The 27,902-nt window shown below is 41.1% G+C and overlaps 1 protein-coding gene across 4 annotated transcripts in view; it reads left to right on the top strand.

The window, feature by feature from the left end:
• RHBDD1 (rhomboid domain containing 1) overlaps positions 1-27,902 on the top strand; it is a 117,707-nt gene that overhangs the window by 53,729 nt on the left and 36,076 nt on the right. For 3 of the 4 annotated variants that reach the window (XM_035006987.1, XM_035006989.1, XM_035006988.1), the window contains exons 4-6: positions 7,017-7,105; positions 10,454-10,510; positions 17,211-17,354. In XM_035006987.1, the coding sequence (XP_034862878.1) occupies positions 7,017-7,105; positions 10,454-10,510; positions 17,211-17,354 (290 nt within the window). The remainder of the gene's footprint in view (positions 1-7,016; positions 7,106-10,453; positions 10,511-17,210; positions 17,355-27,902) is intronic. The other variant, XM_035006990.1, reaches the window with a different exon arrangement.

Here is a 27,902-nt window from a genome sequence, read left to right as displayed (position 1 = left end):
ACCATCGTTCCCCTCAGTTTCTAACTTAGTACCCAGCTACCTACTGAATATGATACTAGGTGTCTTTGCTTAGTTGTCTTGCAGGTATCTCTCCATAAACACATCAATACCGAGCCTTGAATTCTCCGCACCCGGTCCTCTCCTCTTCCCAGTCTCCCCCATCCCAGTAATGGGTTCCACTATCCATCTTGTTGCACAAGCCAGCGGCCTAGATTTCTCCCCTTCCCACACCCCCCACATGGAGTCCTTCTGCAATTGCGTTCTCTTCTCTCTGCTGCCAGAATACACTCCGCCCCACTCACTTCTCTCCACCTCTGCTGTGCCCACCTCCTTTCAGCTGCCATCATTCTCCATCTGAGCTACATTAGCCTGCTTACTGGTCTGTTCCACTGGCCATTCTTGCCTCTCTAGAGTCTGCTCTCCCCGCGGTTGGAATAGAGCATTTTTAAAATTCTCCCATTTAAAATTCCTCTACGGCCTCCCACTGTACTTAGGAAACAACCCGAATTCTTCCCCATGCACGTAGGCCTATAGGATCTGGCTCTTGCCCATATTTCCAAATTCATCTCAGGCCGTAGGATGTCCTTATGCTACCTCACGGTGCTCCAGTCACCTGAAAGATACCAGGTTCTTCCCAGCCTCACAGCTTTTCCCTGCAGGAACCTCCCCCCTGCCTTGGGGCATGCAAGCTCCAAATGCTATGGGTGTCACTTTATTTTTCTTTTTAATTTTATTTATTTATTTGAGAGAGAGAGCGCGAGCACGGGCAGGGGGGGAGGAGCAGAGGGAGAAGGAGAAGCAGACTCCCTGATGAGCAGGGAGCCCGATGCGGGGCTCGATCCCAGGACCCTGAGATCATGACCTGAGCCGAAGGCAGACGCTTAACCGACTGAGCCACCTAGGCGTCCCATATGGATGTCACTTTAAATGTCACTTAAGGAGCCATCCCAGACCACTCTAGGAAAAGTAGACTCACTTCCTTATACTTAGCACAATTTGCAGTTAGGGAAAGAGAGAGAGAGAGAGAGAGAGTGTGTGTGTGTGTGTGTGTGTGTGCATGCACACACACATGCTCCCACCAGCTTGTAAGCTCCATGAGGCAGTGACCATGTTTGTCTTATTTATGCAGTAACCAGTCAGTAAATATTTGATGAATGAATGAATGCTACCTTCTTGAACCAGCTCATGAAATTCTCTTGCTGCCAGGCTGAGGGGCATGGAATTGAGAGCGAAGGAATGGCTAGGCATCATCTATTCTCTCAGAGGCTCTTTTGTAGAAGAGGCTTTTTCTCCCTTTGCAATACCCTTGTTTTTCTCCAGATCGTGTTTGTCTGGGACTCAAGTAAATGTCAGTGGTCAGCTCCCAGCCCTAGGCCGGAGGTTGGTGCCATGTTTAATAAATCAACATGGATATTAGAGGTTGCATGGCCAATATTGCAGTGCCTCCCTTGAGAGGGAATATAATATTGGAAGGGGGAATAGTTTTTACTTCTGCAGCCCAAGGTGGCAGGAGGGGGGTGTGCCAGGGAATGTGGTAAAGAGAAAGAACATATAGACCCAAGTGTCTCCCACATTGCCATTGCCAAAGACACACAGTGGCATAGTGGTTGGAGCAAGCATCCAAGACAGAAACCAGACAATTTAAGATCAGTTTATGTTGGGAAGAAGCAATCCTATCAAGGTCTTTCCGAGTGGCATGACTGTTCAAAGTCTGAAAACTTCTTGCCACATCTTCTTGTTGTAATGCCAGTTTATTAAGACCATTTATTAAGATCCCCAAACAATGCAGAACTTCTGATCAGTGCAGTCCCTGCCTGGTATTAACTGCTTGTAATTTACAGGAGGAAATTATGGGACATATGATATGATAGACCACTCCTAGCTGACTGCTTCCTCCCTTACCTTGTTCTCTTGCCTTGTCTAACATTGTATCTCCATCAAACTCTGTAATCCTTAATGAGGTCATTTGCTCTGCATACACCATGAGATTATGTCTCAGAGTCATACATTTTCTGCTTTCTGAGCTATGCCTGAGATGGAAGCTTCTTCAGCTGTGGAAGGAATTTGCCATTTACCAGAGGAGGACCTTTATAGCTTGTCACAGCTTTCAATCATAGCTTTAGCTTTTGATTCTTTAACAGTGGCACATGGGAGCAGGAACATTTTGCATAACCACTTAGCTCAACCTTCCAAGTCGCCTCTGAAAGGAGTGAGGGAGCAGTTTATGCCGGCATGATAGGAAAGAACACTCTGTACTGGTGTTAATAATATCTGCATATAGTTTGCATAACTGAAATCCACAATCATCTTCTTTCCAGCCTTATTGAAATATATTTGACATGTAACACACAATAATATCTATAATATCTTCATCTTAGTTTTGCTTCAGAATTACTTTTCTACCATCCCTGTCCCTTACAAGTAATGTGTACCAACATTGGTTTGATTTTAACTTTCCATTTTTTTCTTTTAGTTTTTTTTTTTTTTTCCCCTACAAACACGAATTGAGCCCCCATTCTGTGTCTGTGCTACATCTCTGGAGGTCCAGAGAACAAAAAATAATGGCTGAAGGTTTTTCAGAGTTGTAGAAAAACATGAGACCTCAGATGGAAAAATCATGGCGAATCTCAAGGAGGGTAAATAAAATAAATCTACAACTGGAGTGACTTGGCATAATGACAGTGTACCCAAAATAAATAGAAAATCTTAAAAGCCCAGAGAAAAGACAGATGAAGGACTGTGCAGCTTACATTTCTTAGCTGGAGCCGTTGATCCTATGCCTATCATTCGAGTAGGAGACTGAAATAAAGACCTTTTCAGACATACAGAGAATGGCAGAATTTTTTACCCTCAGACTTAAACTAGAAGAATGACTAACAGGCAGACTTTCGCAGGAAGGAAATTGAATCCAGGAGTAAGTTACGCTATTACAGAACAGTGGTGCCTCAGACAGATTGGGCTCATTAATAACCATCTAAACAAAATGGCTGCCTCTGTCTTAGGATTTGAGGACAAACAAGATGTTTTTCCAACTGAGTGTATAAGTACTTAGACTTGGCACTGAGGTTTAGAATTCCTGTGTTTGTGATGAATGATTTTCACTTCAGGCAAGGGTCTGGAATTCAAGCCATCCATGAACATCTTAAAATTATAGGTGACATATTTTGTGCATGTGTAATTTTTCTGCAGACGGGATTCATGGCTTTCATCAGGCACTTAAAGGGGCTTAGAACCTGAGCAAGCTTAAGAACTACTGGATCAAGAAACTGTCCCCTATTGAAATGAAATTACATTGGTACCTGCCCCGAAGTTGAGAAATGATGACCTGAATTTGAATAAGGATCTCTGCAGCACTCTTGAGACCCCAGACAAATGATATTTCTTCTCCCTGTAGTCCATCTGTGCAGTGCACAACCTATGTGTCTGTACATGGCCGTGATGTGTCTTACAAATCACAGTAAGGGTTTGATTATAGCTCTTAGGATTTCTGAAGGGAGTCAGTATTGAGCTATCAGAAGAAATAAAGCTTCTAAGTGACCACTTTGGGGATGTAATCATAGGTTTAGTGCTGCTGTTTTGTTAATGGAGAGCATGTTTTGTGTAACACATTGTCCAGGTATGCGGGATGGGGAGGGTGTTGTGTTCAATCACTCTCTCTCCTGATGAGATTTGATGCTAAAACAACTATTAATGGGTGACCTTGCATAACTTGTGTTTTTATAATACAACTGTAATGTATGCTAGAAATGTGCATTTTGTATGTAATTTTAATTCCACCTCTCCACTCCTTCAGTAGTTACTTGTTGAGTGCTAGTGTCAGGCTGTTTACTGCACAAGTAAGGTCATGGGTATAGGGTTGAATATGGTGGTGCTGTCCCTGAGGATTACTTTGAATTAGGATGGAGGGTGGCAGGCCGTCACCAAATCCTCAGTCCCGGTCTAAGACCCAGTCAGGTCCAGAGAAAGCCGTGTTGCCGAGAGCCTGACGCGTGGGGATCAGCCCGTGGGCGTAACTCCGAACAGAGCAGCGCGCACACTTGGAGGACAGCAGTGGGCTGTCCCAGACCGCCAAACAATTAGGTTATAACTCAACCATGGGCCTCCTCAGACAGCACAGACATCAAAACGTCTGCTTTATGTGTAGAGTGATGATCACAGTAAGACGATCTGCTTCTGAAGCCGTTAACGGTCTTCCTCCAAAGCCCAGGCAGGGGCCTCCTTGTGGCTCTGCAGCACCCCAGGCAGGGATGAAGCATCCTAGCGCTGGGACGGGGGCTCCCTGTCCTGCTGGGAAGGAGACAGTCTCCAGTTCCATTTCCTCTGTCAGGACACAGGTGTCTCTTCGAGGGCCCAGGAGGTGGTTTGTCAAATGCTTAACAAAGGTATGGAGAAAGTTGATATGCCTCTTAAAATGGGCCTGGATTTCCTTCTTCATTGGCGGCATCTCCCTTTTTTTGTGTGTCATGTTGGGAAATTCTCAGTTTGAGTTGATCAGATCATAATCTCTTCTTATTTTAGAAGAAAAACACCCATAGAGAGCTTAAATGTAGGGATAAGGACAGCTAGGGTTTTGAGATGGGGCTTTTGTGAAAATTTGGAATTTGGGTGATAATGTAGTCTGGTCTCTGGCCAGCCAGCTTTCCATCCCTGGTTATTCGCAATTATATTAGGACAATTAGATTCTAACTCAAACTTCTGCAAACTCATTTAGAGAGATAAGAAATTCATTTCACTGTATTGTACTCTAAATTGTAAATGAGGCTCAGGACTGGTTGTTTAATAGGTTGGGGTTTTAAATTGAAATTTTCTCCCATGTTATTTTATGTCTATATGATTCACCGTAAAGATTGGTTTAAAAAGTTTAAAAATGTTGATGCCGTTTTGTTCTCTTCAGTTAAATCGAGGTTACTATTTTTAAAAAATTGATTCTGGCTTCTTCTTTCTATCCCTCAAACTACCACTTTCTTTGCCATTCCTAGCACTATTTGAAGAGTTTTATGTAGCCTAAAAATAGAGTAAAATAAGCACAATTTTATTTTTTTTGGAAAAGCTAAAGAAAAGCATAGTTCATGCTATTCTTCCCTGAAAAATGGGAGCCCAAGCGTCTGATCCCATGTTTTTATTATCAGGTTACACATACTTTGAGGTAAATCTATGTGATGAAAGTAATAGCTCTCTTGACCGTGTGCGTGAAGCGTGTATGTGCATATGCATGCAAGCACACATGCTGTCACTTGCCATGTGTGTGGACGTTTGCAAGAGCTTGTTTGAGCAACAGTGGGTTTGAATTGGCTGATGGAATGAACAGCAGTGCCTTCCTGTCCATAGAAGGCTGCCTCTCGTCTTTTCTCTAAAGTGTTTCATTGTCTGTTCTTTTCCTGGAAGCCAACAGGTCTTTTTGCTAGCTCCATGACAGGGAGAATGACTCGTGGCTGTCTTGCTTGTGCTTCTCCAGGGTCTTTGCCGCAGGGAGAGGGGAAGTGTGTTGGCTCTGATTCTAGGTCTCCTGGTGAGGCAGGTGGGGGTGAGGGGGCAGAACATCAGCCCCGAGCTCCATCACTGCCATGGCTCCGTGTGTGCTCTGAGTTGAAGATGTAATGGGTTTAGCTTGCCTTCTGGTCCTGGGACACTCGGATCACTCATTTAACCCACATTCGAGTGTCTGTCCTGTGCCAGGCACAGCCCGAGGAGTGTGCAACACATGAGTGAAAACCCAAGATTCACTGTACTCCTGGAGCTTACATCAGCTCCTTAATAACTTTCGGTTGCCCCCACTTCTGGAGTGAGGGTCATTTCCCCAAGCTGTGGAAGTATTCGTGCACTTGACCTTTTTTGTTTTTGCTTTTAGCTCCTAATGTAGCATAACAGATGAGTAAGAAGACATCATTGCTGCCCTCAGGGAATTTGTAAGAGAGAGACAGACATGCCAGCGTGTAAATGCGTCACGACCCAGCAGGCCGAATACAGGCTATAGGAAATGCAGAGGCAATGACTGGGGGAAGGTGGAAGGAAAGAGGGACATGATCTTTGTGATAGGGGTGCCTGCCATTCAGCTCAGCCTTGTGGTCACCTGCGAGCACATGGGGGTCTGGCAGTGGGCCGAGGAGATGGGCTTAGTGGGCTATGAGGGTGGAGGGGAGGGACGAGCAAGGCCAAGTGCCCAGAGGCCACGACTGTAAGCAGATGGGTCAGAGTGTCCCCGGTTGGTGGTGACATGACATCCCCACTGTTCTAGAACAGCTGACGGCCGTGTGAGATGCACTGAGAGCAAGAGCTGGGGGCAGGGAGATGGCGAGATGATTTTCTTTCATTTATTCTTTTACTCATTCAACAAAGACTTAGCTGGGGCTTGCCTTGAATTTATAAGCTTGAGTTGCCAAGCTTAGATGCTACTTTAAGAGGAATGGAGCCAATTTAATGCCCTAACTCATCTTTCAAGCTAGAAGTTTACAGCTTTGTTTCTTTTTGATGAGTGACCAAAAGGTACCTACGAAGACAACTTCAGGGGGACGGGTGTGGACATTCTAGTCTCTCTCCTCTGCTGGGTTTCTCCTGCTCTTTGCCTCACTCGTCAGCGGTGAATAAAAATGCAGCAGTCTGCTCTACTACACGGATAGCTAGTGGGCCTCACAGTGGCTGCATAATTCAAGATGTAATTCAGAGAAAACTGGTTTCATTTATGTTTTGAGATAAGAGCCACAGAGAAAAACTGGAAGAAACAGAATGTGTTGTCTTGACCAAACACTTCCATTGCTCTGGAAGGAGCCAGCCCACTTCTCTTGGCCAAGGAAGGACACTGCATCTTAAACACGTGGTGGTTGTTATTCATTGTACCTTTTTTTTTAAGGTAGGAAACGTTCTTTGGACGGCGTTAAATGCCGCACAGCATAAAGGACGTGATACGGAACAAAGCCTGCAGACTGTGACAAATTGACATGCCCCGGACTAATGAGAAGACGGAGTGTATCTACTCAGAGGCAGAACAAATACTCACAAAGGGTCTCCTTCTCTCCTAGGACTTCCTTCGCTGGGCATCTGGCCGGGATTCTTGTTGGACTAATGTACACTCACGGGCCTCTGAAGAAAATCATGAAAAAATGTGCAGGTACAGAACAAAAACACCTTTGGCCTGACAACGGGCTGGAAGTTCATCTTAATTTTAACGGAAACAGAGGCAACCCGAGGTTTCCCTGTGGTTCCGCTTAGGAATTCCCTAATAGGCTCTTTTTAAACCAAGAGGCAAAACAGCTGGTGCAGTTCCTCATACTGCTCCAAAGAAAAGGCAGCAAACCCAAATTGTAAACCTGAAGCTTTCTTAAGAGACAAAGAGCAGTATGTTTACCTTCAGCAGTAACGGCACTCACAGAAAACCGCAATTTTCTTGAAAATACAGAGAACTAAAGTGGGTTTAAAATGATGCATTCTTCTGTAGTATTCCACGAATTAATATATGTGCAAGGCAGAGTTAAAAAAGAAAAACAAATCTGTACTGAAGTGCAAGGCCAGTACTTGAAAGAAGTCAGAATGACCATTAGGTTCTCGGCAGGCAAGATGAATATTCATGCATGGCTAGAGCAAGTCTCCTATTGCTTGAAGCATGTCTCCTGCTTTTAAAAGTTTTGTTGTTGGCTGTTTTGTTTTGTTTGGCTTTTTTCCCTGTCAAATTGATGCTCAATGAAAATACTTTATTTAGAAATATATGAATTTCGGGCGCCTGGGTGGCTCAGATGGTTAAGCGTCTGCCTTCGGCTCAGGTCATGATCCCAGGGTCCTGGGGTCGAGTCCCGCATCGGGCTCCCTGCTCCTTGGGAGCCTGCTTCTCCCTCTGCTTCTCTCTCTCTCTCTCATGAATAAATAAATAAATCTTTAAAAAAAAAAAAAAGAAATACATGAATTTTTTAGCCCTCTTAATTTAATATGCTATACTGGCTTTGACTTATAGGAAAACTATTTTGCAAACACTTGTTTTATAGACCATATGAGTTCCAATATTTCATCTTTTATTCATGGGAAATCTTCTGAGACTATTTTACCTTTCCTTGAACCATAAATAATTTGTTTTCACAGTTTGTGCCGGCGACTGGTATTCTTGAGGACTATATAATATTCATGATATTAGAAAGCTTTCCAGGCACTGTGCTGCCATCTTTATTAGTGGGTTGTGTTCACTTTCAGATGATTTTTACAGGCTCTGTTGCCTCTAAACACATTCCCATTTTCCTACCTTTGCTTATTACTGTGTTTTCAATGTGTGTGCTTGGAGGAGGCAGCGGGAACTGCATTTATTGAAAATGTCCAGTTCCATTATATTTTTGATACAACTTAATTGTGGAAATCTAGTAATGAGCTTTGTTGCCCAAATGCTCTCTTTTCGAATAAAGGAAAGGAAATGATTCTTGGGAGTTTAATGTTCTCTTTCATTTTCTATGTGTGTCTGAAGTTGAAGTGGTCTGTAAAGCCTTCTGCAGACATTTTATGGAATTTAGGGGAGTATTTTGATTTTAAAGAGGATTTCCCCCACAATTACACCATTTACACTCTTAGCTTTCCTTCTTAAATTAACCTTGCCTACCTTCTATGGAGACTTACTTTTTACATCGTGTCCTTTTCAAAGTAATCCAATAGAAAATTGGACATGAAAAGTCGAAACAAACACTCAGTGCTATTTACAAATAGCCCGAAATCTCTCTGCCTTTTTTTTTTTTCTTTTCTTTTCCGGGGAAGCCTGAGAAAGTTCTAGAGTGACCTGAGAATTGAGGCAACACAGGAAGCCTGTGGAAAAGAGCCAAGTGTACCAAGCTGTTGTCTGACAGCTCCTGTAGAAAAGCAGCATTACGCTGAGGGTGTGCTTCTTGCACCCACTGTCTGTCCCTTCAGCAGAGCTGAATTGACGGTCGGTCGTACTGCCCTTCTAGGGACAGAGGAAGAAGAGTAAGAACCATGGCTCCTCTAACAGTCTTGTTGGGGGCAAGTCCTCTGGATAGCCAGAGCATCTCTGCTGGGATGGGGCCTCAAAGCCCAAGCTCAGCACCTCAGAAGGCAAAGACCCTCTTAGGTCAACAGAAACTTCTCAGGAACTGCAGAAAGAATTGAAGAGTTTCAAGGTTCCCCACATTCTGTTCCCTAGAGGGCTAGCCCCAAACAAAAGGGAGTTTATTTATTTATTTATTTTTTAAGATTTTATTTATTTATTTGAGAGAGAATGAGAGAGAGCACATGAGAGGGGGGAGGGTCAGAGGGAGAAGCAGACTCCCTGCTGAGCAGGGAGCCCGGTGCGGGACTCGATCCCGGGACTCCAGAATCATGACCTGAGCCGAAGGCAGTCGCTTAACCAACTGAGCCACCCAGGTGCCCAAAAGGGAGTTTATTTTAACAGTTGTTTAGAAATCATTTGAAGTGACTTGGCTTTGTTATAAAGAACCTCCTAACTGTTGGAAGGATTATCAGTTACTTATGGCTGTTTTGTTCCATTGGTTGATGTGTCTGTTCTTATGCCAGGGCCATACTGTTTTGATTACTATGGCTTTGTAATACAGATTGAAGTAGGGAAGTGTTAGGACGGCTGCTATCAGAAAGACAGGAAATAAGCAATGGTGAGGATTTGGAGAAAGGGAAACCCTTGTGTACTGTTGGTGAGAATGTAAATTGGCACAACCATTGTGGGACACAGTATGGAGGTTCCTCAAAGACTTAGGACGACCTTATGGTATAGCAGTCCTACTTCTGAGTATATATTCAAAGGGAAATGAAATCAGTGTCTCAAAGAGAGATTCGCACTCCCAGGTTCATTACAGCATTATTCAGAATAGCCAAGAGAGGGTGAATGTCCATCAGATAAATGGATAAAGAAGATGTGGAGAGAGAGAGAGTGTGTGTGTGTGTGTGTATGATGGACTTACTCAGCTATAAAAATGAAAGAAATCCTATCGTTTGTGACAAAATGGATGAACCCAGAAGACATCATGCTAAGTGAAATAAGAGAAAGACAAATACTAAATGATCGTGCTTATATGTGGAATCTAAAAAAGGTGAGCTCTAGAATCAGAGGGTACAACAGTGGTTCCCAGGGGCCGGGGACATGGGAGAAATGGGGAGATGTTGGTCAAAGGGTACACATTTCTAGTTATAAGATGAATAAATTATGGGGGTCTAATGTACAGTATAGTGACTACAGTTAATAATATGGTCTTGCATACTTGAAATTTACTGAGAGTAGATCTTATGTTTACACACGCACAATATGGTAACTATGTAAGGTAATAGGGTATTAACTTGATTGTTGTAATCATTTCATATGTGTGTGTATATCACATCATCATGAGATACACTTTTTAAGGATTCATGTTACACAACCTGAATACATGCGGTTTTTTATTTGTCAGTCAGACTTCAATAAAGCTGGGGTGGGGGAGTCCTTAGGGCTACAATTAAAATGTCTGTTTCCTTCATTTAGGCATTTTTTCCTTCAATATGCATTATTACGGACATCAGGACCACTTTAATAGTTCAGGTAAGCACTTATTTGATTTAATGCATTCTATCTTCAAAACTCCTGGTGTTTGCCGCCATCGAGCTGTGAAGGGTAATACCAGCTTGGCTGCTGTGGAGTCGTCTGCACTTACATACTCATGCCACTACCATGCCTGGAAGCTAGATGGAGCCAGACCCCAGGGAGATATTTGGGTGAACTGGTAGAGAAGGCCAGGGAAGGAGGTCACTCTCGCCTGAAGGTATTGTATGATTGGTATGAGGTCTCTCAACTATGGTAAGATTCAGACTAGACCTGGGTCCCTTGATGCTCAGTCTGCAAGTCCAGACTGCCTGCTGAGTGTTAGAAGTCAGTTTCTGATCTACGATTCTCCACATTCCACCCCACCTACACATTCAGGAAGAATCACGCCTAACCTCCGAGGCTAAGATAGGCATTCCTCTAAGAGTTGATGCCATGTGACTTAAAGAAGAGAATATATTTTTTCTAGATGTCTTTGCAAATATGTAGAAGGGACTTCCTGTTCAAGCATCTGCCCTGTTTTAGACGAAGGCCCTTACATTCCATGCTGGGGAGGCTGCCCTCCAGTTCCCAGGGCCAGTTCCAGCAGGTAGGAGTTAGAAAAGCCGTAGGCTATGGAAGTCTGGGTGTCTTTTATAGTCATTCCATTGGAGGACTGTTTGATCCCTCTAGCGCTTGTTTTTAAGTCCTTTAAGGTGGGTCTAAAGTAACTTTTATTCTAGGGTTAATTCTGTGCTGCTATTGAGGTATCACTTTTCTGGGATCTCTCCTAAATGGGCTCTCTGTTCTGGTTGGTTGAAAAGCGAAGGTCTCCCAGCCCCACCCAAGCTCCTAGAATTGTTCAGCTCATAGCTCTTTGTCATTCTTTGTCTGGTCCTGTGGCACTTCACTCACACATGTGTGGCTTAATAATTCAGCAACATCTCCAGGCAACCCCTGCAGATTTCTGAAGGTCTTTCTGTACACTTAGTTTTCTCCTTTGCTATTCTCTGCCCTGCAAATTTCAGCTCTGCTCTAGGAGTCTGTTGCATCTGCTGTGTCCCCTGTCCCTATACCACAGTCTAGAAAGTACCTCCAGGCTCCTTTTCCTTTCTCTCAACATTCAAAATCTTGTATTGCCTGTTAGACGATGTCTGAAAACGTTTGTTTCATATATGTTCTCCAGTTTTCTAGCTGATTATGGTGGAAGGGCTAGTTCAGTCCCAGTTACTCCTTCTGGCAGAGGTAGAAGTCTAGTTCTGCAGTATTAGCAGTGTTCAGCCTGAGAGGGAGGAGTAGTGCAGGTTAGTGCAGGTTATTCAGAGGAAGTGGAGGGCAGGGTCTTGAATGAGTAAGTAGAAGTTAAGGAAAGCAATGGGGAAGAAAGGGCTTTTCAGGCTTTTATTAAAGGGCCTGTTTGAGATTATCCAGAATGTGCTGGAGTGCTACTGAAGGATTTAATCAGTGGAGTAATACTATTGGAGTTACATTCAAGCTCTGTTTTTTATGTAGTTATAAAGGCTTGGATCATGATTATCAATCCTGGCTATATATATGAATCTCCTGAGGATTTTTTTTTCTTTAATATATTCATGCCTTGAATTCATCCCAAACCAATTAAATTAGAATGAGGGTAGAGACAGGAACTTGGACTTTTTTTTTTTCCAAAGCTTCCCAGGTGATTTTAATGAGATCAAGAACAGAGGCCTAGATGATGGGGTTTACCTAGACCTGGGGGCCACAGAAGTGAATACTGTTGATGCCCAAGAAAAGCCTCACTTCTGAGGCTTTTGCCTCTGCCAATCTGAATGATTAAAACACTAGAAATGTGGTCTTGGTGCAGGAGAGGAATGGTTGTTGGACAGTGCCAGCTCACCTAAAGAGAAGGGTGATGATTAGTTATTGACTAAGCTGATAAATACACTCATTTTGAAGAGTGTCCATTCCTTTTTGTTGTTGGTCCTGGACACCAAGCTTACACTGACTTAAGTATAAGAGCTTTATTGGCCTACGTGACTAGGAAGAGGTGAGTTGGACAGGAAGACCATATTGGTTCTCTCTCCCATTGTGATTTCTCACTTCTTATTGACTTGATTTTCTCCACTTCACAGGGAACATGGCCCCTAACACCTGGAAGTTGGTAGAGGATAAAGGGCTTTTCGCCTGGTTGATTTATTAAATCCCCAAAAGTAACAGAAATGTTCCTCTGGACAAAGAGAAAAAGAACATAACTGTGCACATACATGCCTTAAACTGTTGTAGATTCCCTAGTCCTAACGTCTTATGTGACAACAAGGAAACTGAAGTTTGGAAATGTTAAGTCATTTGGCTAACATCATACAAATAGTGATAAAACAGGGAACAAAAATGCAACTCACTGATTCCTAGCCTCTGCTTTTTATATATTACAGGGATAGGAGATGGCCATTCTCCTGATTTATCCTTACGAAATAGGACAGTTCCCCTTACTGTCTTTTAGACTTTCCTTTTTTTTTTTTTTTTTTGCATTTATTTAAAAAAAAAGGAAAAAGGGAAACATCTTTTCCTCCTCCGTGTGGAAGAGGCATAAGCCTAGCAGGCACAGACCATAGAATTAAAGGCAAAAATAAAAGCCCCTTTTACCTTTCTCTCTTATCCCCTGTAAGATTACCATATTTATATTCCTTCCTCTGAAGTGACTGGATTTCTTCAAAAGCAGAGCTACATAAGGACAGGTGGCCCTGCTAATGTTCATCTAGGGAACTTGTATGAGAGCATATGTATCTCTTACAAGTAATGATTTATTCTTAATATGGCCGTCCTTAGCTGGAAGAGTCTTTATAGGTCAAAGAACCTCATGAATGTTTAAAAAGCTGTTACCAATTTTTCTAATCTTGGTGGTGTTTCTTGATCTCTTTTGCCATGAAATCCTGGTATGTGTATAAGGAACAGATGGAGTAGTTAATAGAATAATGATAACCAGAATTTCTTTTACTACAGAGCCAAAGTATATAGCTACAAAAGAATATTAAACTGCTGTTCATTGCAGGATATAATTAAACTTACTTATCCTAAGTGTTTGATTGTTGGGTTTTTCCAACCGTGTTTATTATGAAGATTTAAAAATATCTGATTGGGCCAGAGGAACAGCTGAAGAAAATTTTTTGTCCTAGGAAACCTTCTCATTATAATAGATATTGATAGGAGTTTTGATCTTCTTGATGATTTATGACTGATGATATAGAACTTTTAACCACACTAGTCTTTTTGACTTAACACGGTGAAGCTTTCCCTTTTTTCCCCCCATGTTTTGTCTGACAAGTACCAAATTAGATTTTATAATATTCAGATGTTTAGAGTTGTAGACCTTATTTCATTAAGGTCATGCTGTGTTGTTTTTTAAATAAGAAATAACATGAAGAAAAGTTTTTCTGTGTCAAGAAAATATTGCCTCAAATTATAGCGAATTTACCTGGCAGTTGAAACTCTATAGATGTATGCAGTATTTCTGATATCTGTATAGATGGGTATTCAGAGCTTTGGGGTTATTTTGGGTTCTGAGTGAGCTGAACATTTTCGAGGGTAGATAGGTAGAAGTCCTGCTTAGACCCTTCTATAATAGAATGACTTTCCACAGGGGTTTGAAAGTGGTAATTGGCACTCTTAGGGAATTAGGCAGTCTCTCTGTTCAGGGATTGCTGAAGCATACCATGGTGTTCAGCGACTTTTCCATAAGTATTCTGTTATGTTTTGGAATGGTTGCCCCTTTCTTTTGTTCTTTGTGAAGTAGACATATTGATTGTATTTTAACCATTTGCCCTTATAATAAAGGTTTTTCGTTGTTGTTGTTTTGGTGGGAAATCTAGAAAGCAGTATTTGTAACAGTGCCATAGTCTTCTTTACTCTCAGGATACGAAACTTGCTGGTGGGTGTTCCCCAACATAGCAGTGGAAGCTAACTTTTTTTTCATGGGTCTGTTGAGTAGAGACCAATTTGAGGAAGGTTGTTGATTTTTAAATTGGAATCCAGATCCAACTTCAGTCCTACACTAGTGTGAGGATTTGGGAAATTTACTTATATCCTTCCCCTGTTACAAATATCATGATGTTAATATTCTGACATGAGAAACAGGAGAGAGAATGTGGAAGTTGGGTTATTGGAGGTATTTAGTAAATTCCCACTAATTTTTACTACTTCGGGAGCAAGCCTTGTCAGAATCAGTCCCCCAAATCCTGAACAATTTTATTTAATGTTTATTTAAATCACTCACTTTGTGACTTTCAAGGACATTGTAAAATATTACCAAAAAAGAAGAGTGTTGTAATAATCAGTAAGAATGGGCAAGGGCTCTGAATAGACTGCTGTCCAAAGAAAGATGTACAAATGACCAATAAACCTGTGAAAAGATGCTCCATCTCATTAGTCATCCAAACCATAATGAGGTACCACTTACACCTACTAGGATGGCTATAATTACAAAGATAGATAGTAAATGGAGAAATCTGAACCCATTAACATAGCTTTGTGGAAATGTAAAATGGTACAACTTTGGAAAACATTCTGGCAGTTCCAAATGGTTAAACATAGAAGTTCCATATGACCCAGGAATTCCACTCTTGGTTATGGACCCAAGAGAAATGAAAACATATGTCCATACAAAAACTTGTCCATGAAGGTTTATAGCAGCATTATTCACAAGAGTCCAAAGGTGGAAATAACCCAAATGTCTTATCAATTGATGGATGCTATATAATCATGCAATGGAATATTATTTGGCCACAAAAAGGAGTGAAGTACTGAATCATGCTACAACATGGACGAACCTTGAAAATGTTATGTAAAATGAAATAAGCCAGACACAAAACACCACGTGTTCTATGATCCCATTTATATAATTGTCCAGAATAGGCATAGATAGCTATAGAGACAGAAGATAGATTAGTGGTTACTTAGGGCTGGGAGGGATGGGGGATGATAGCTAAAGGGTACAGTTTTCTTTTGGGGGGTGATGAAAATGTTCTAACATTGATTGTGGTGAGGGCAGAACTCTATGAATATATACTAAAAGCCATTGAACTGTACACTTTAAATTGATGGATTATATAGTATGTCAATTATGTCTCATTAAGGCTGCTCTAAAAACATAACCAATAGACACATATAACATGACAGATATTTATTATAAATGTGTATAGTTACATTAGATTATCAGCTGAAACTAGATCAGTGTGTTTTATTATCATTTCATTGTTTATATGAAAATACTTTTGGAGTACCTGAAAATTCTTATGGGAAGGAGTTAAACTGTTTCCTTTTTAATCTTGCATTTTATTTATAACCAGCACAAAAGTAAACTTTAAAATAGCCTCAGGACAGGGGCGCCTAGGTGGCTCAGTTGGTTAAGCAGCTGCCTTCAGCTCAGGTCATGATCCCAGGGTCCTGGGATTGAGCTCCACGTCCAGCTCCCTGCTCAGCGGAGAGCCTGCTTCTCCCTCTCCCTCTGCCTGCCACTCTGCCTACTTGTGCTCTCTATCTCTCTGTCAAATAAATAAATAAATAAATAATCTTAAAAAAAAATAAAATAGCCTCAGGACTAATTATCAAATATTCTGAATATTAAATCTTAATTAACCAGATTCTGCTGTATACTGTTCCTCTTTTTGGTCTTGTTATGTGTGTGTGTGTGTGTGTGTGTTTTCCTTTAGTCTTAAAGCAATAAGAAATTTAGACTCAGGTGTGTACTCTGTTGATGATATGGAGACCTATGACACATGACTCAAAGGGTAGGAATGTTCATCAACAACAAAAAGCACATTAATTAACTATTTGAAAACTCATCCCCAAAGGATATGATAATGGAAGAAAAGAAGGAATAAAGCTAAACAGACTCTTCTCTCTCATTACACCAGAATTAGACTGGTAATCTTTTGGGGGAAAAGATTCTCTTCCAAACAAACTACATAAAAGTGGGCAGTTAAAGAAGATGTAAGGAGTAAACTCAAACCAACTTGAAAAGATTGGTGGAAACACCTTGCAAAAGTGAACTCTGCTCTGTAATTGACCTTCATTAATGGTATATGTAAGTCTGATACTTAAAACATTATTTAGTGAGCAGGTTGTTTCTTCTCTCATTTTATCTAGCAACCAATTTCTTGAAAGTGCTATTAATAGAAACTATGTTCTTTGACATAAAATTATAATTATAGAGACATCGCCTTGTATATCTCAATGTAGTTATTACTGTCCAAAGTATCACACCCAGCACAGAAATCCTGCAGTATCTGCATTAAATGTTAATCTGCCTCTCATAGTATGGAGCCACCAGACAGAAATGCTTGATCAACTATTATTTCAACCATTCCCTTGACCCTAGTCAGGACTTTACAAAAAATACTCCAAGTAGTGTATAGCTCTAAACTGCAAGAATCCACTCCAGATGAAAATAGCTCATACCAGCCCCTCTCCAGTACCCCTCAGACCTTCTAAATTAGTATCTTCTTCCTCTTCAGCTCACAAGGACTCACACATGTCCAGTCCCACGCTGGGCACTGTTGGTGCAACAGTGATAAAACTGTCATTGCCCACGGTCATGGAGGAATTCTCCATTTGTCATCTTTTCTTATTTTGATTATTACTATACTCAGCATGATGACAGATTATTTTATTGTGTTTGCTTACAAATGGGAAGAATGGCAAGAACAGTACACAGCCGTGCTCTATAACCTTTCCCTTGTGCCTGTAGGCTACTCCAGGTATCAAGATTATTACCCATATGGCCAGCCAGGTTACTCTGAAGACATACCCAGGAACTATGATGCATACACAGCAGGACTGAGTGAGGAGGAACAGCTAGAGAGAGCATTAAGAGCCAGCCTCTGGGACCGAGGTAGGAATTTTGCGCCCTTCACTTATTTTAAAGCATACCTCACATGGTGAGATGGTCTGAAGAAGGACTATTTGTAGCAAATTAAACTTTAAATAGTTTATAAAAAGGATATGTAGATGAAAAAAAATGTGTGCAGATTGTGATTACAAAGAATGGGGTGTGATGCCATATTCCCAGCAACCTAAGCTAATAAGGTGCCAGACTATGTATGTATTGTTAAAGTTGTTCTTTTTTAGGCCTGCTGCGCTCCTCAGTGCCTTGGCATTAAAGTTAAGAAACTTAAAAAAAAAAAAATCTTAGGTGTGTGAAAAAAGGAGTTTACTTTGGACTTCGTATCTACAAAGCAGGCTGTATGTCACTGTGTATATCAAAGTGTTGCCCGCAAACCTTCCCCAAAGTCACATGGACAGCTTGGTAGGAATTCAAACTTAGGGTTCTACTCCAGACCTACTGAACCGATCTCTTTGGGGGCAGAGCCTAGGAATTTGTATCTTCAACAGGCCTTCCAGAAGATTCTTTTATAGACTGATATATGAAAACCACTGTATTTATCGTGCCATCTTTGGCATGGGGTTGACTTACTACTGTTATTCTTGTTTTAGTAGTGACAAAAAAACCATCCATTCGTTCAGTAAGCATTTATGAAGGTCTTACTATGTTTTGCGGTCTGCGTTAGGTACCATAGGGAATACAGACAGGTAAAAGATGTACTCTCCCTCAAAAAGTTCACAATCTCAGGTAGAGGAGTTGCCTGCTAGATGCATGGACATCTAGATGCATGGACAGTGGACAGGTAAGCATAGTATCGGGTGCTCAGGTGAGAGCGCTCAGCTACGGGAGGCCCAGGCTAATTGCTAGATCCAGGGAGAAGGGGTGAGCTCTTCCTTCACTAGACCTACCAGACTCTCACAGAAGACTCAGACCTTCAAGAATGTGTCACATTTACAGAGATGTGGGGAGAGTCAGTATCACACAGACAGGAAGTAAGGATGTGGTCAGCCAGCCCTCACTTTGGAACGGAGCCTTAAGAGAAGAAGGGGAAGAAGAGTGGGGAGCGAGGCTTCGGCCTGATCACAGAGGTCCTAGAATCAAGTAAGCCAGGTGGAAAATGGACCTGGTATGTCCTGTAAGTGCTGGTAGGGTCCTGCATCGGGAGTGATGTGACCAGAGCTGTGCTTTATGAATCTGGCAACAGTGATTCCACAGACAAGGACTGAGCACCTGTGGGGGGCACCGGGCATTATGCTAGATGGTAGGAATGCATACATTATGGCAACCTGGCCTCTGACTTTAGAGAACACAGTCCAGAGCAGCAGCGTCCTGGAGGTAGAATGACAACAGCAGTCTGAACAAGGAATAAAAGCCCAAATGAGGAAGGGGGCAGGGGCGTGGTGGGGAATGGAGAGGAAGAGATAAGTCAGTATTCCTTGGGTAAAGAGTATCAGAATTATGGTATATAAGTCATCTATTACTACGTAACGAATCACCCTGACATGGCTGAAACCAATAAACATTTCTTCTTGCTCTTGAGCATATGGGTCCGCTGGCCAAGCTTACAGGATCTTGGCCTGGCCCGTGTGCTAAGGGGTCTGCAGGGGGTCGCGTGGAGCTGGCTGCTCTGGGATGACCCCACTGACTTGCCTCACTGACTGTCATTGGAGGTGATGGTGGAGGTGAGGCCGCACGCCCCACCTCGTCCAGCAGGCTGGCCCAGGCTCATCTGCCAGGCCTCAGGCCAAGGGTTCCAGGAGAGTAGAGACAAGCAAGCCTTGTGCTGCTGCCACGCCAATGCCACTGGATTTTGCTGCTAAACAAGTGACCGCCCAGACCCATGGGATTCAGAAACACACTCCGCCTCCTCATGGCAGGAGCTGCAAAGAGTATGGCTAGAAGGAAAAGTAGAGAATTAGGGCCATGCTCGTGGTCACTGTATCGCATATACTCAGTGGTTTAATAGTATCATGATCGCAAGCAGCCTGCCTTAGCCTTCCTAAATTTGGGGAGTAGGGCCCCAGAGCCTGTACTAAAATAAATTTTCGTGGTTTTATTCCTATGCACACAGCAGTTTAATCACTACTAGGTGAGACAGGGAATATTACGGGACAAGTAAGGTTGGAGTAAATCTACTGAGCATGGACTTTGTACCAAGCTTCATTTAGGACCCCAAAGGGACAGTGGGAGGGAATTTTTTGAGGTGATGTAACTATTCTGTATCTTGATTATTGTGGTGGCTGCGAAACTCTGTGTTTGTCAGAACTCACCTACCTGTATATCACAAAGACCTGAATTTTCCTATCAAGAAATTTTAAAGAGGTAAATAAGAATTAATAAGGAACCCAATGAAATAACTGGTAGTCCTGCAAAGACCATCAAGGACTACAAAAACCATCACTTAGAAGGTTATTGAGAGACAGAACAGTGATAATGTATCACCTCATGGTGAAAGTGCTAATAACAAAGGGAAAGATGTCCCTTTGCAAGGGAGAGATTTGGCAGGTCGCCACCTAAATGCCGTGATCAAGCTCAGCGGTATTATCAGTGAGCTGGCCTGTTGCGTGTCTCCTGGTACGATGCAGTCTGAGGAACATAGCATCAGGTTCTTGCTATAAGTGTTTAACCTGACTCTGAGTCTTCCAGTGTAAGCGTCAACATACTGGAAACACATGGGATAGAGGAACAAGCTGAGTAACACCATGGAGAAATAATCAGACAAAATATGGGATTTCTGCAATTCAGTGAGACTGGTCTCCTGGAGGGGAAAAAAAAATCCATGTCAAAAAGAAAAAAACAGGGTGTGGTTTTTATTAAAAGGACATAACAACCAAACATAACATGAAAACCTTGGAAAACTGACTATAAAAACATTTTTTTATAAAACGGGAATTTTGTATTTGGGTAGATATTAGAAGTTTTTAGGGAAGTAATCGGACTTTCTTGGATGTGATAATGGTGTTGCGGATAAGTAGCGGAATGTCCCTTATTCTTGGGAGATACACACTGAAGTATTTAGAAGCAAAATAATGTGATGTCTGCAACCTACTTTGGAAGGTCAGCCAAGGCAACCCTGTCCTGTCTCTCTCACCAGCCTATGCACAAGTACTGTATTCAAATAAATATGGAAAACGCCGCAAAACTGTGAACATATAGCAAACTATACCCCGTTAAAGATCCAGAATATCACTGGTATACTAACGATTCTAATTAGTTCTGCAATTAGGAAACCAATTTATTAAATTAATGTTTTCTAAGAGCATATGGAACTAGTTCCAAGAAAACTGACCTAAGGAGACGTCGTGAAGTGTATTATATAGTAACAGGTGGCAAGAGAGAAATTAGCTTTACAAATTGTTTATATTAATTTCAGTTTTATTTTCTTTAAAACACTTTGTGATTGCCTTATTAAGAACAAGAAACCAAAGAGACATTGTTTTAAAGACCTTAAAAATTTTTTTCCCTATTCTTATTTTTTTTATTTATTTTTTTTATTCTTATGTTAATCCCCATACATTACATCATTAGTTTTAGATGAAGTGTTCCATGATTCATTGTTTGTGCATAACACCCAGTGCTCCATGCAGAATGTGCCCTCCTCAATACCCACCACCAGGCTAACCCATCCTCCCACCCCCCTCCCCTCCAGAACCCTGTTTGTTTTTCAGAGTCCATCGTCTCTCATGGTTCGTCTACCCCTCCGATTTCCCCCGCTTCATTCTTCCCCTCCCGCTACCTTCTTCTTCTTCTTTTTTTTTTTTCTTAACATATATTGCATTATTTGTTTCAGAGGTACAGATCTGAGATTCAACAGTCTTGCACAATTCACAGTGCTTACCAGAGCACATACCCTCCCCAGTGTCTATCACCCAGTCACCCCATCCTTCCCACCCCACCCCCCACTCCAGCAACCCTCAATTTGTTTCCTGCAATTAAGAATTCCTCATATCAGTGAGATCATATGATACATTAAAGACCTTAATATTTTTTAGCCTTTTTTTCCCTATGGAAAAAATACTTGGTTTGAGTTTTATTTTATAAAATTCTGACCATATATACATACTATTCTGTACCTTACTTGCTTTCATTCAGTGTTATTTTGTAATCAGATTTTCATACCACTAAATGTTTTGAACGTACAGGTCCTCCGTGTATTATCTTAGATTTATACCTAAGTATGTTTTTTGGAGGGGGAGGTGTGCTATTGTAAATAGTAGTTTTTTAAAAAAATTCTATATGTTGAGATTATTACATATTTTTTCTTCTTTTTATTAGTGTTCAGTGGAGTGTGACCTAGGTGAGCAAGTGCTCCCATACCTCTTTAGACCTCTGTTTAGTTAGTTGTCTGACTGCTTCAACTCGTGATGGGTTGAGAAAAAGTTACTAATTTGCAGATTGTCTCACATTTATGTTTATTATAAGATAGGAGTGATGCTCTTCCTAGCTTTCTATACCCCAAAGGGAAGCTGGAAACATTCCTTATTCTTCATTGGGGTTTGAATCTGTCATTCTTAGTACATTTATTTACTACCTTTTTTTTGTTTTAAGTAAAGAAGATCTTTCCCTTATGAAGTAGGTAGAATCTATAGTCCTTTTTTAAACGCCTGGATAAATGCTTAATTTTTTCTCTTTGATTTCTAGTTTTCAGAGTAAGAAGTTAGTGTAATAGAGTAACACTGAGACTTCCGAGGGCCAACTAATAGAAATTCATTTGGTAGAATGCCAGTCCAGCAAGAAACATCCAGAGCCAATTAGTTTCAAACTGTTCTTTAGTTAAATATATTGGAGGAGTAAATTAAAGAATCAAGGTAGCACCTTTTTAAGTTCAGAATTTGCTGTTTTCATGGTCCCCACCAGTACCTGGCCGTACAGGTCCAGAAGCTCATGCCGGAAATAGTAATACCAAAGTAGCCTTTGTAGGAGAAATCTCGAAATCCCTATTATTTCAAGGAACATGCACGTTTACTATTATCATCAGAAATCTTGTCTTGTTCTGTTGGCAGTCTCTGCTTTTATAAGCAAGTCCAAGAGGCAGCTGATACCACAATAATAGAAAAATTCTGGAAAAGAGCCATCCCTTTCTTTGAGTCAAAAGGCAGATGCCAAGTAGGAACATTAGCTCATTGCATTTTCCTCTCCCCACTCCCCCACATCCTCCCATGTATAATTTGTGCCTTTTTTTTTTTTTTAAATAGCCTGCCACCAAGTTCAGCCAGTGGCTGGGTACAAAGCTGTGTCCTTCTCAGCTCCTATCTGCCAGCCTGGAGCATGTGTATTGGTCAAAGCTGGAAATCCTTACTGGCAAGTGGCATAACGTGTGCTGATTTTCTTAGACTCCTCTGCAAGGCAAATGGACACAGTCACACTTTGGCTCTCTCGTGAAAATCAAGCAGCTCTGTCTCCCCGCACCCCCTCCCCACACTGTACAGTTGGGGTTGCTGGTTAGCCATATGTGAAACTATGGTGGAATGGACTACAGAGGTCTTGGCTCCAGAATGAAACTAGTTGCTGCTTTGTCTCTCAGTCTTTGGATGTGAAATTACCAGGGAAGCCATTTTGGGAAAAAAGAAATATTTAGGTTCCAAATTAATATCGTGCTTTTGTTGTTAACAGATGATTTGACAGAATCTTTGAGTCTTGTTTATAAGCATCATGTGTTTATAGGGACCAATTGAGACACATTTTAGGTAAAGAAAGAGAACTACTGTACATTCTTCCTTTTACTGAAGCTACACAAACGTATATAAGAGCAGCATTTGTCTTGTTTCTTTATTGTGTGGACATTTTTGAGAAAAATGAAATGCATTATGTTCGTTCTTTTTATCTTTCCCGGTGTGGTACAAAGGGAAAATGATGGGAATGTCAGTGGCCTGCATTCAGTCCTGGCTTATTAATGAACTTAGCTTTACTTGAGGTGTGAATGACTGAGTCTAATCAGACCTTTGTTTTATTATCATTTTTTTATAGTAAAGAGTTGAATTGGGTACTCTCTTCCTTTTCCATTATTCTGTGGTAATGGACTGAGAAGGAGGGGTATAGCAAGAAAGAGGTGGAGGCACTGGGAACCATCAGGAATATTGGCGTGTGGCACGTAGATCTCAGGGCTCACGGATGGAAGACCGTTTCAGGAATATAAATTGACACAGCTATTGACAGCAGATCTCAACTGATCCATACGTAGATTACGAGGTGGTATCTTATTCGGTTGCACAATTATATGGTCCTTCCTTGGCCCAGTGCAGGCATAATGCAGTTGGACCGTTTTTTAACATAAGCAAATGTTCGTGGCTGGCCTGCTTGGCTTCGAAGAGGCATTGGAGGCCAGGACAGAGATGTGCAGCTAATTCTGTGTGACCGCTTCACTTTTTTTTTTTTTTTAAAGTAAATTGCTGTGTTTTCCCCTAGGAAAAGTTTCTATGTAATGAAAAAGTACCATCTGCCAGATTGTCTAAAAGCAGTTTCATTGCAGAACACTTCCTTTGGATTATGATTCTCACTTGCTACTCTGTGTTGGAGATACTCACTTCAGTGAGTGAAGTTTCATATTCGAGACTGTGTCTGGATGTCAAATTGTACACATAAAGAAACATAAGTATATGAGTTTTAAAATCTGTGAAACAACATGTGAATATCCCAGCCAGGGAGAAAAATAATAAAATGAGTGGGACAGAGTTCTGTGTAGGTCCCTATTGTAAAGGAGCCCGCTTCTCTTGAGATCCCAAATTTTAAAATATTAACCATAGCCTGCCGTTACTGGAATAACAAAATAGAAATAAAGATACATGAAATTTAAACATATTTGGGAACTTGACAGTAATGGTTATATGTATATTTATAATTTTTCCTCTGCTACCCTCCCACAATCACCATTTATTGAAAGCATTATTCAGATGCTAATGAGTAGATTTAACAATAAAAGTATAAACACAACACTAATGAAATAATTCCACCCACCCATGTCCCCGCCATCCTCCCCACACTTGGAGACTGCTTTTGGGCTACCAAATCTTAACGGTTTCAGAAATATTACCTTGCACACTCATGTTGCTCAGATCATCAATTCATTCTGTTACTCAGCAAATCTGCATTTGAGCCTCTTGTGTCAGATCCTGTTAAGCATTGTAGGCTACAGAAAGGAATAAATCCTGTTCTATCAGACCAAAAATATTATTCTTTTTGCTGAACAATAGGAGATTTAAGTGACTTACTTCACTTCAGCGAACCAATATATTAGATTCACGAAAGAGATATAGTAACTCTTGAAATATTTTTAAGAGAGAGCGACAGAGAAAGAGAGCACCAGTGGGGAGAGGGGCAGGGAAGGGGCAGAGAGAGAATCTTAGGCAGGCTCCCACTGGGCCTGCCCAGGGCTCAATCTCAGGACCTTGAGATCATGCCTGAGCCAAAATCAAGAGTCGGACACTTAACCAAGTGAGTCACCCAGGTGCCCCTAGTAACTTTGAAAATGAGTTGATCACTTTACTTAATCCATCTGTGAAATATTTCAGCAACCATGATTCCCTAAGTTATATAAGAATTTTATAGACTATCAAGTTTACTAATACAATGATTTGTATACTCAAGCTCTCTATACAGTTTTTAATCTCAGAAGTAATTGACGTGTATATTCAGTCTTTCATAAAATCAAATAATTGCAGAAAACAATTTAGGCCTAAGAAACTCTTGTTGTTTCTACAGAAGTGTATTAATTTGGAAAAGAGATATCATAGAGTGCTTTAAAATTACAGTGGATCTTACGTTCTTATTAATCAAACAATTAAGGGTATGAGGAAGTTTCTAATCCTGCGTATTTATACTAAAATATAAAACAAAACAGTTTTTTTTTTGAGCTGAAGGCTCAGACTTTGTTACATAGACTCAGTAGTTGATATTTTCAGTGAATCGGATTTTATTTTCTTTTTATTTGAGCCTTTATAATTCCTCTTTCAGCATTATAATTACACATCAAAAGTATATATAATATTTTGCATGATTGTGCCTTAATATTCCATCTTCATCTGTGAGTTGAACTACAACACCAGTCATGAGTTTGGGGTCTGTAAAGAGCCACATCGTTGAGCATATTAAGCACATGACTTCAGTTTAAATCTTGGGGAGGATGTGTTGTTGTGATACTTTGCTTAATTTATTTAAATTATTTTTAAAGTCAGTGACGAAGAATGAGACAAAGCAGCACCATTTTCAAATGTAACTGTGATATGCTGGCAGTGAGCATGACCTTAGAGGTCATCATATCTGACACCTGCTTTCCCCCAATGAGGAAACAGACTCAGAGAAGCCCTTCACCATCTAAATACATGTCTGTGAGCTTGGCCTCGGTTACTGTTGACAGTGTCCTGCCCTGGGGACGCAGGTGTAAAGTAGGCAGGTGTGAGGAGCTTGGAAGTCAGGACCTCCCTAGAAGGTGCGAGATTGAACCCACATTTCTAGGGCTCCTATGAGGCCACCCTAGAGCTGAACCCCTGCGTGAGCCTTCTGTTCTTGACCCCAGACAGACTTTCAGCTTTCCCCTGTCGCCAGGGGCAGAGTCCACCTGGCCTTCCAGGGAAGGGGGAGATGGGTGAGGAAGTGTGACAGGTGGCTCTCATGTATGTGTGCTAACACCAGTTAAGATGTGCACCGTCATTGCTGTGTGGGTCTGCTTTTGTTTTGCCGTGGGAGGGGACAGCACTCAACTCCTTTTCTGGAAGTTCTACCTGAATTCCAGATGTCCTAAGGTAGATGGTGCTGAGGACCTGAGACAGGTGATGACGGGTACCTGAGCTCATCTATCATGGTCTTTTATGATTTGGGCAGCATTTGTCATTCTAGTTATAAAAAGCAATATATATTCACTATGGAAAATACAAATAAGAAAAGAAGACAAAAAAATAATCCATAACCCCACCACCCAGAGAAAAACCACATAACATTTGAGGTGTATCCTTGCAGCTATCCATAATATGGGCGCCCAAAAGAAAGCACCGCAAATGCTTTGGTGAAATTATTTCCAAGTCAACAAGAATTAAGTGCCTGTCCATGGTGCTGGGAAGGTTCACATACCCACACTGCGCTACGAAATAAGCATTTGTAGTTAGCTTCGTTTTTCAGATTGTGAAGAGGTGGCACAGAGAAGTTAAATGATTTGCCCAGGGTCACATTCTAAGTTGTAAACAACAGACAAGGAGGCCAGACTTCTCTGTTCCTAGTTGGGACACTTTTGTATCATACAACAGACCCTTTTTAGAAGAAGCTTTTCTAGGCTGCCGCCGAATTGTCAGTTACAGTAGAGACTGCTCTCCATGTAGTCAGGACGGTACTGAGCTGGAGTTTTGTTTGTGCTCTGGGAGGTGGATTGGCTGTTGTGATCTTCCCGAATTCAGAATTCTGAGAACTGAGATGGGTGTGGCTGCTCAGGAACAGTCTGGGCTACATTTAGAAAGACTATTATTTCTAGAATAACAAGGACATTTCTCTTACTGTGGTCCTCACCTGTCCATAAATGATTGGCTAAGTTCTTTTGTTTGGTTGGTTTTTACACAAGAAAACTGCATCTCAGGTACCTTATAGGACACACACACCAAAAAAAAAAAAAAAATGCTTACTGTACACAATCATAAATCATCTGCTTGGCTGTCATTCATTTCTACAAAAATTTGTAGCATATGAGCATGAAAATATTTTTAATACAGACACATTAGTGACATTTTAATTAAAGATATTTGTATCGTTCATTTAAATAGGGCTCTATTTTTGTTCAGTAGCTTTCCTTTTTGAAGAGAAATGATTCAGAACAAAAAAGAATGTGTGCTCACATTAAGTGTGGCTGAAGACATCAGAATTTTACATCAGGCTGTTACACATTTCTCCCGCTCCTTGTGAGTGGGAATTATTCCCGAGAGAATTTCTAATGCTGTCTGCTCTGCCTCTCAAAATCCTCTGGCTCAGAGTCGTGCAGTCTTCTATCCATTTTGTTGTGTTGTGTTGCTAGTAAGAAAAATCAAGAGTCATATGTTGATTTCCATTTATTAGAGAATCACAAATAGCTTTCACAGTGGTCTAGTTTCATCACATGGCAGTTCTCCAAGGGTCCAGAACTATTTATAATTCTGTTGTACTTAGTTATGGAGAGCCAGATGTGAGAATCATGCATAATATGTATTTATATATCTTCATGAATCTCAATTAGGGACCAGAAATCTTCCTGTGTCACATCTCTGTTATTTAAATCTATTTTTATTATAACACAGGACTGAAATTGTGCAATGTTATGAAGATTACTATAAATATTAAGCTGATTAAAATTACATTGAAATCATCTGCTTTGGAAAAATTGCAAATGGCCTAATCATGCCACGATAAGGGACAGAGTAATAAATCATGATGTAGAATAATACTCAGCCATTAAAAAGACAGAGAGGCAGGTTCACGGTGTATCAGATGAGAAGCAGGGATATAAGCAGTATTCTTAGTAAAAACCCATTTATTTTTGGAAGACCTAGTAAATGTGCTGTAAAAAAGATTGGGATAATATTTAACAAAATGCCAATTATCCTT

This window comes from Mirounga leonina, unplaced genomic scaffold (assembly GCF_011800145.1).
Source record: "Mirounga leonina isolate KUSES-001 unplaced genomic scaffold, KU_Mleo_1.0 Mir_151, whole genome shotgun sequence".
Taxonomy (NCBI): Eukaryota; Metazoa; Chordata; class Mammalia; order Carnivora; family Phocidae; genus Mirounga; species Mirounga leonina.
Note: the sequence above shows the minus strand (reverse complement) of the source record. Positions and strands in the feature narration are given on the sequence as shown.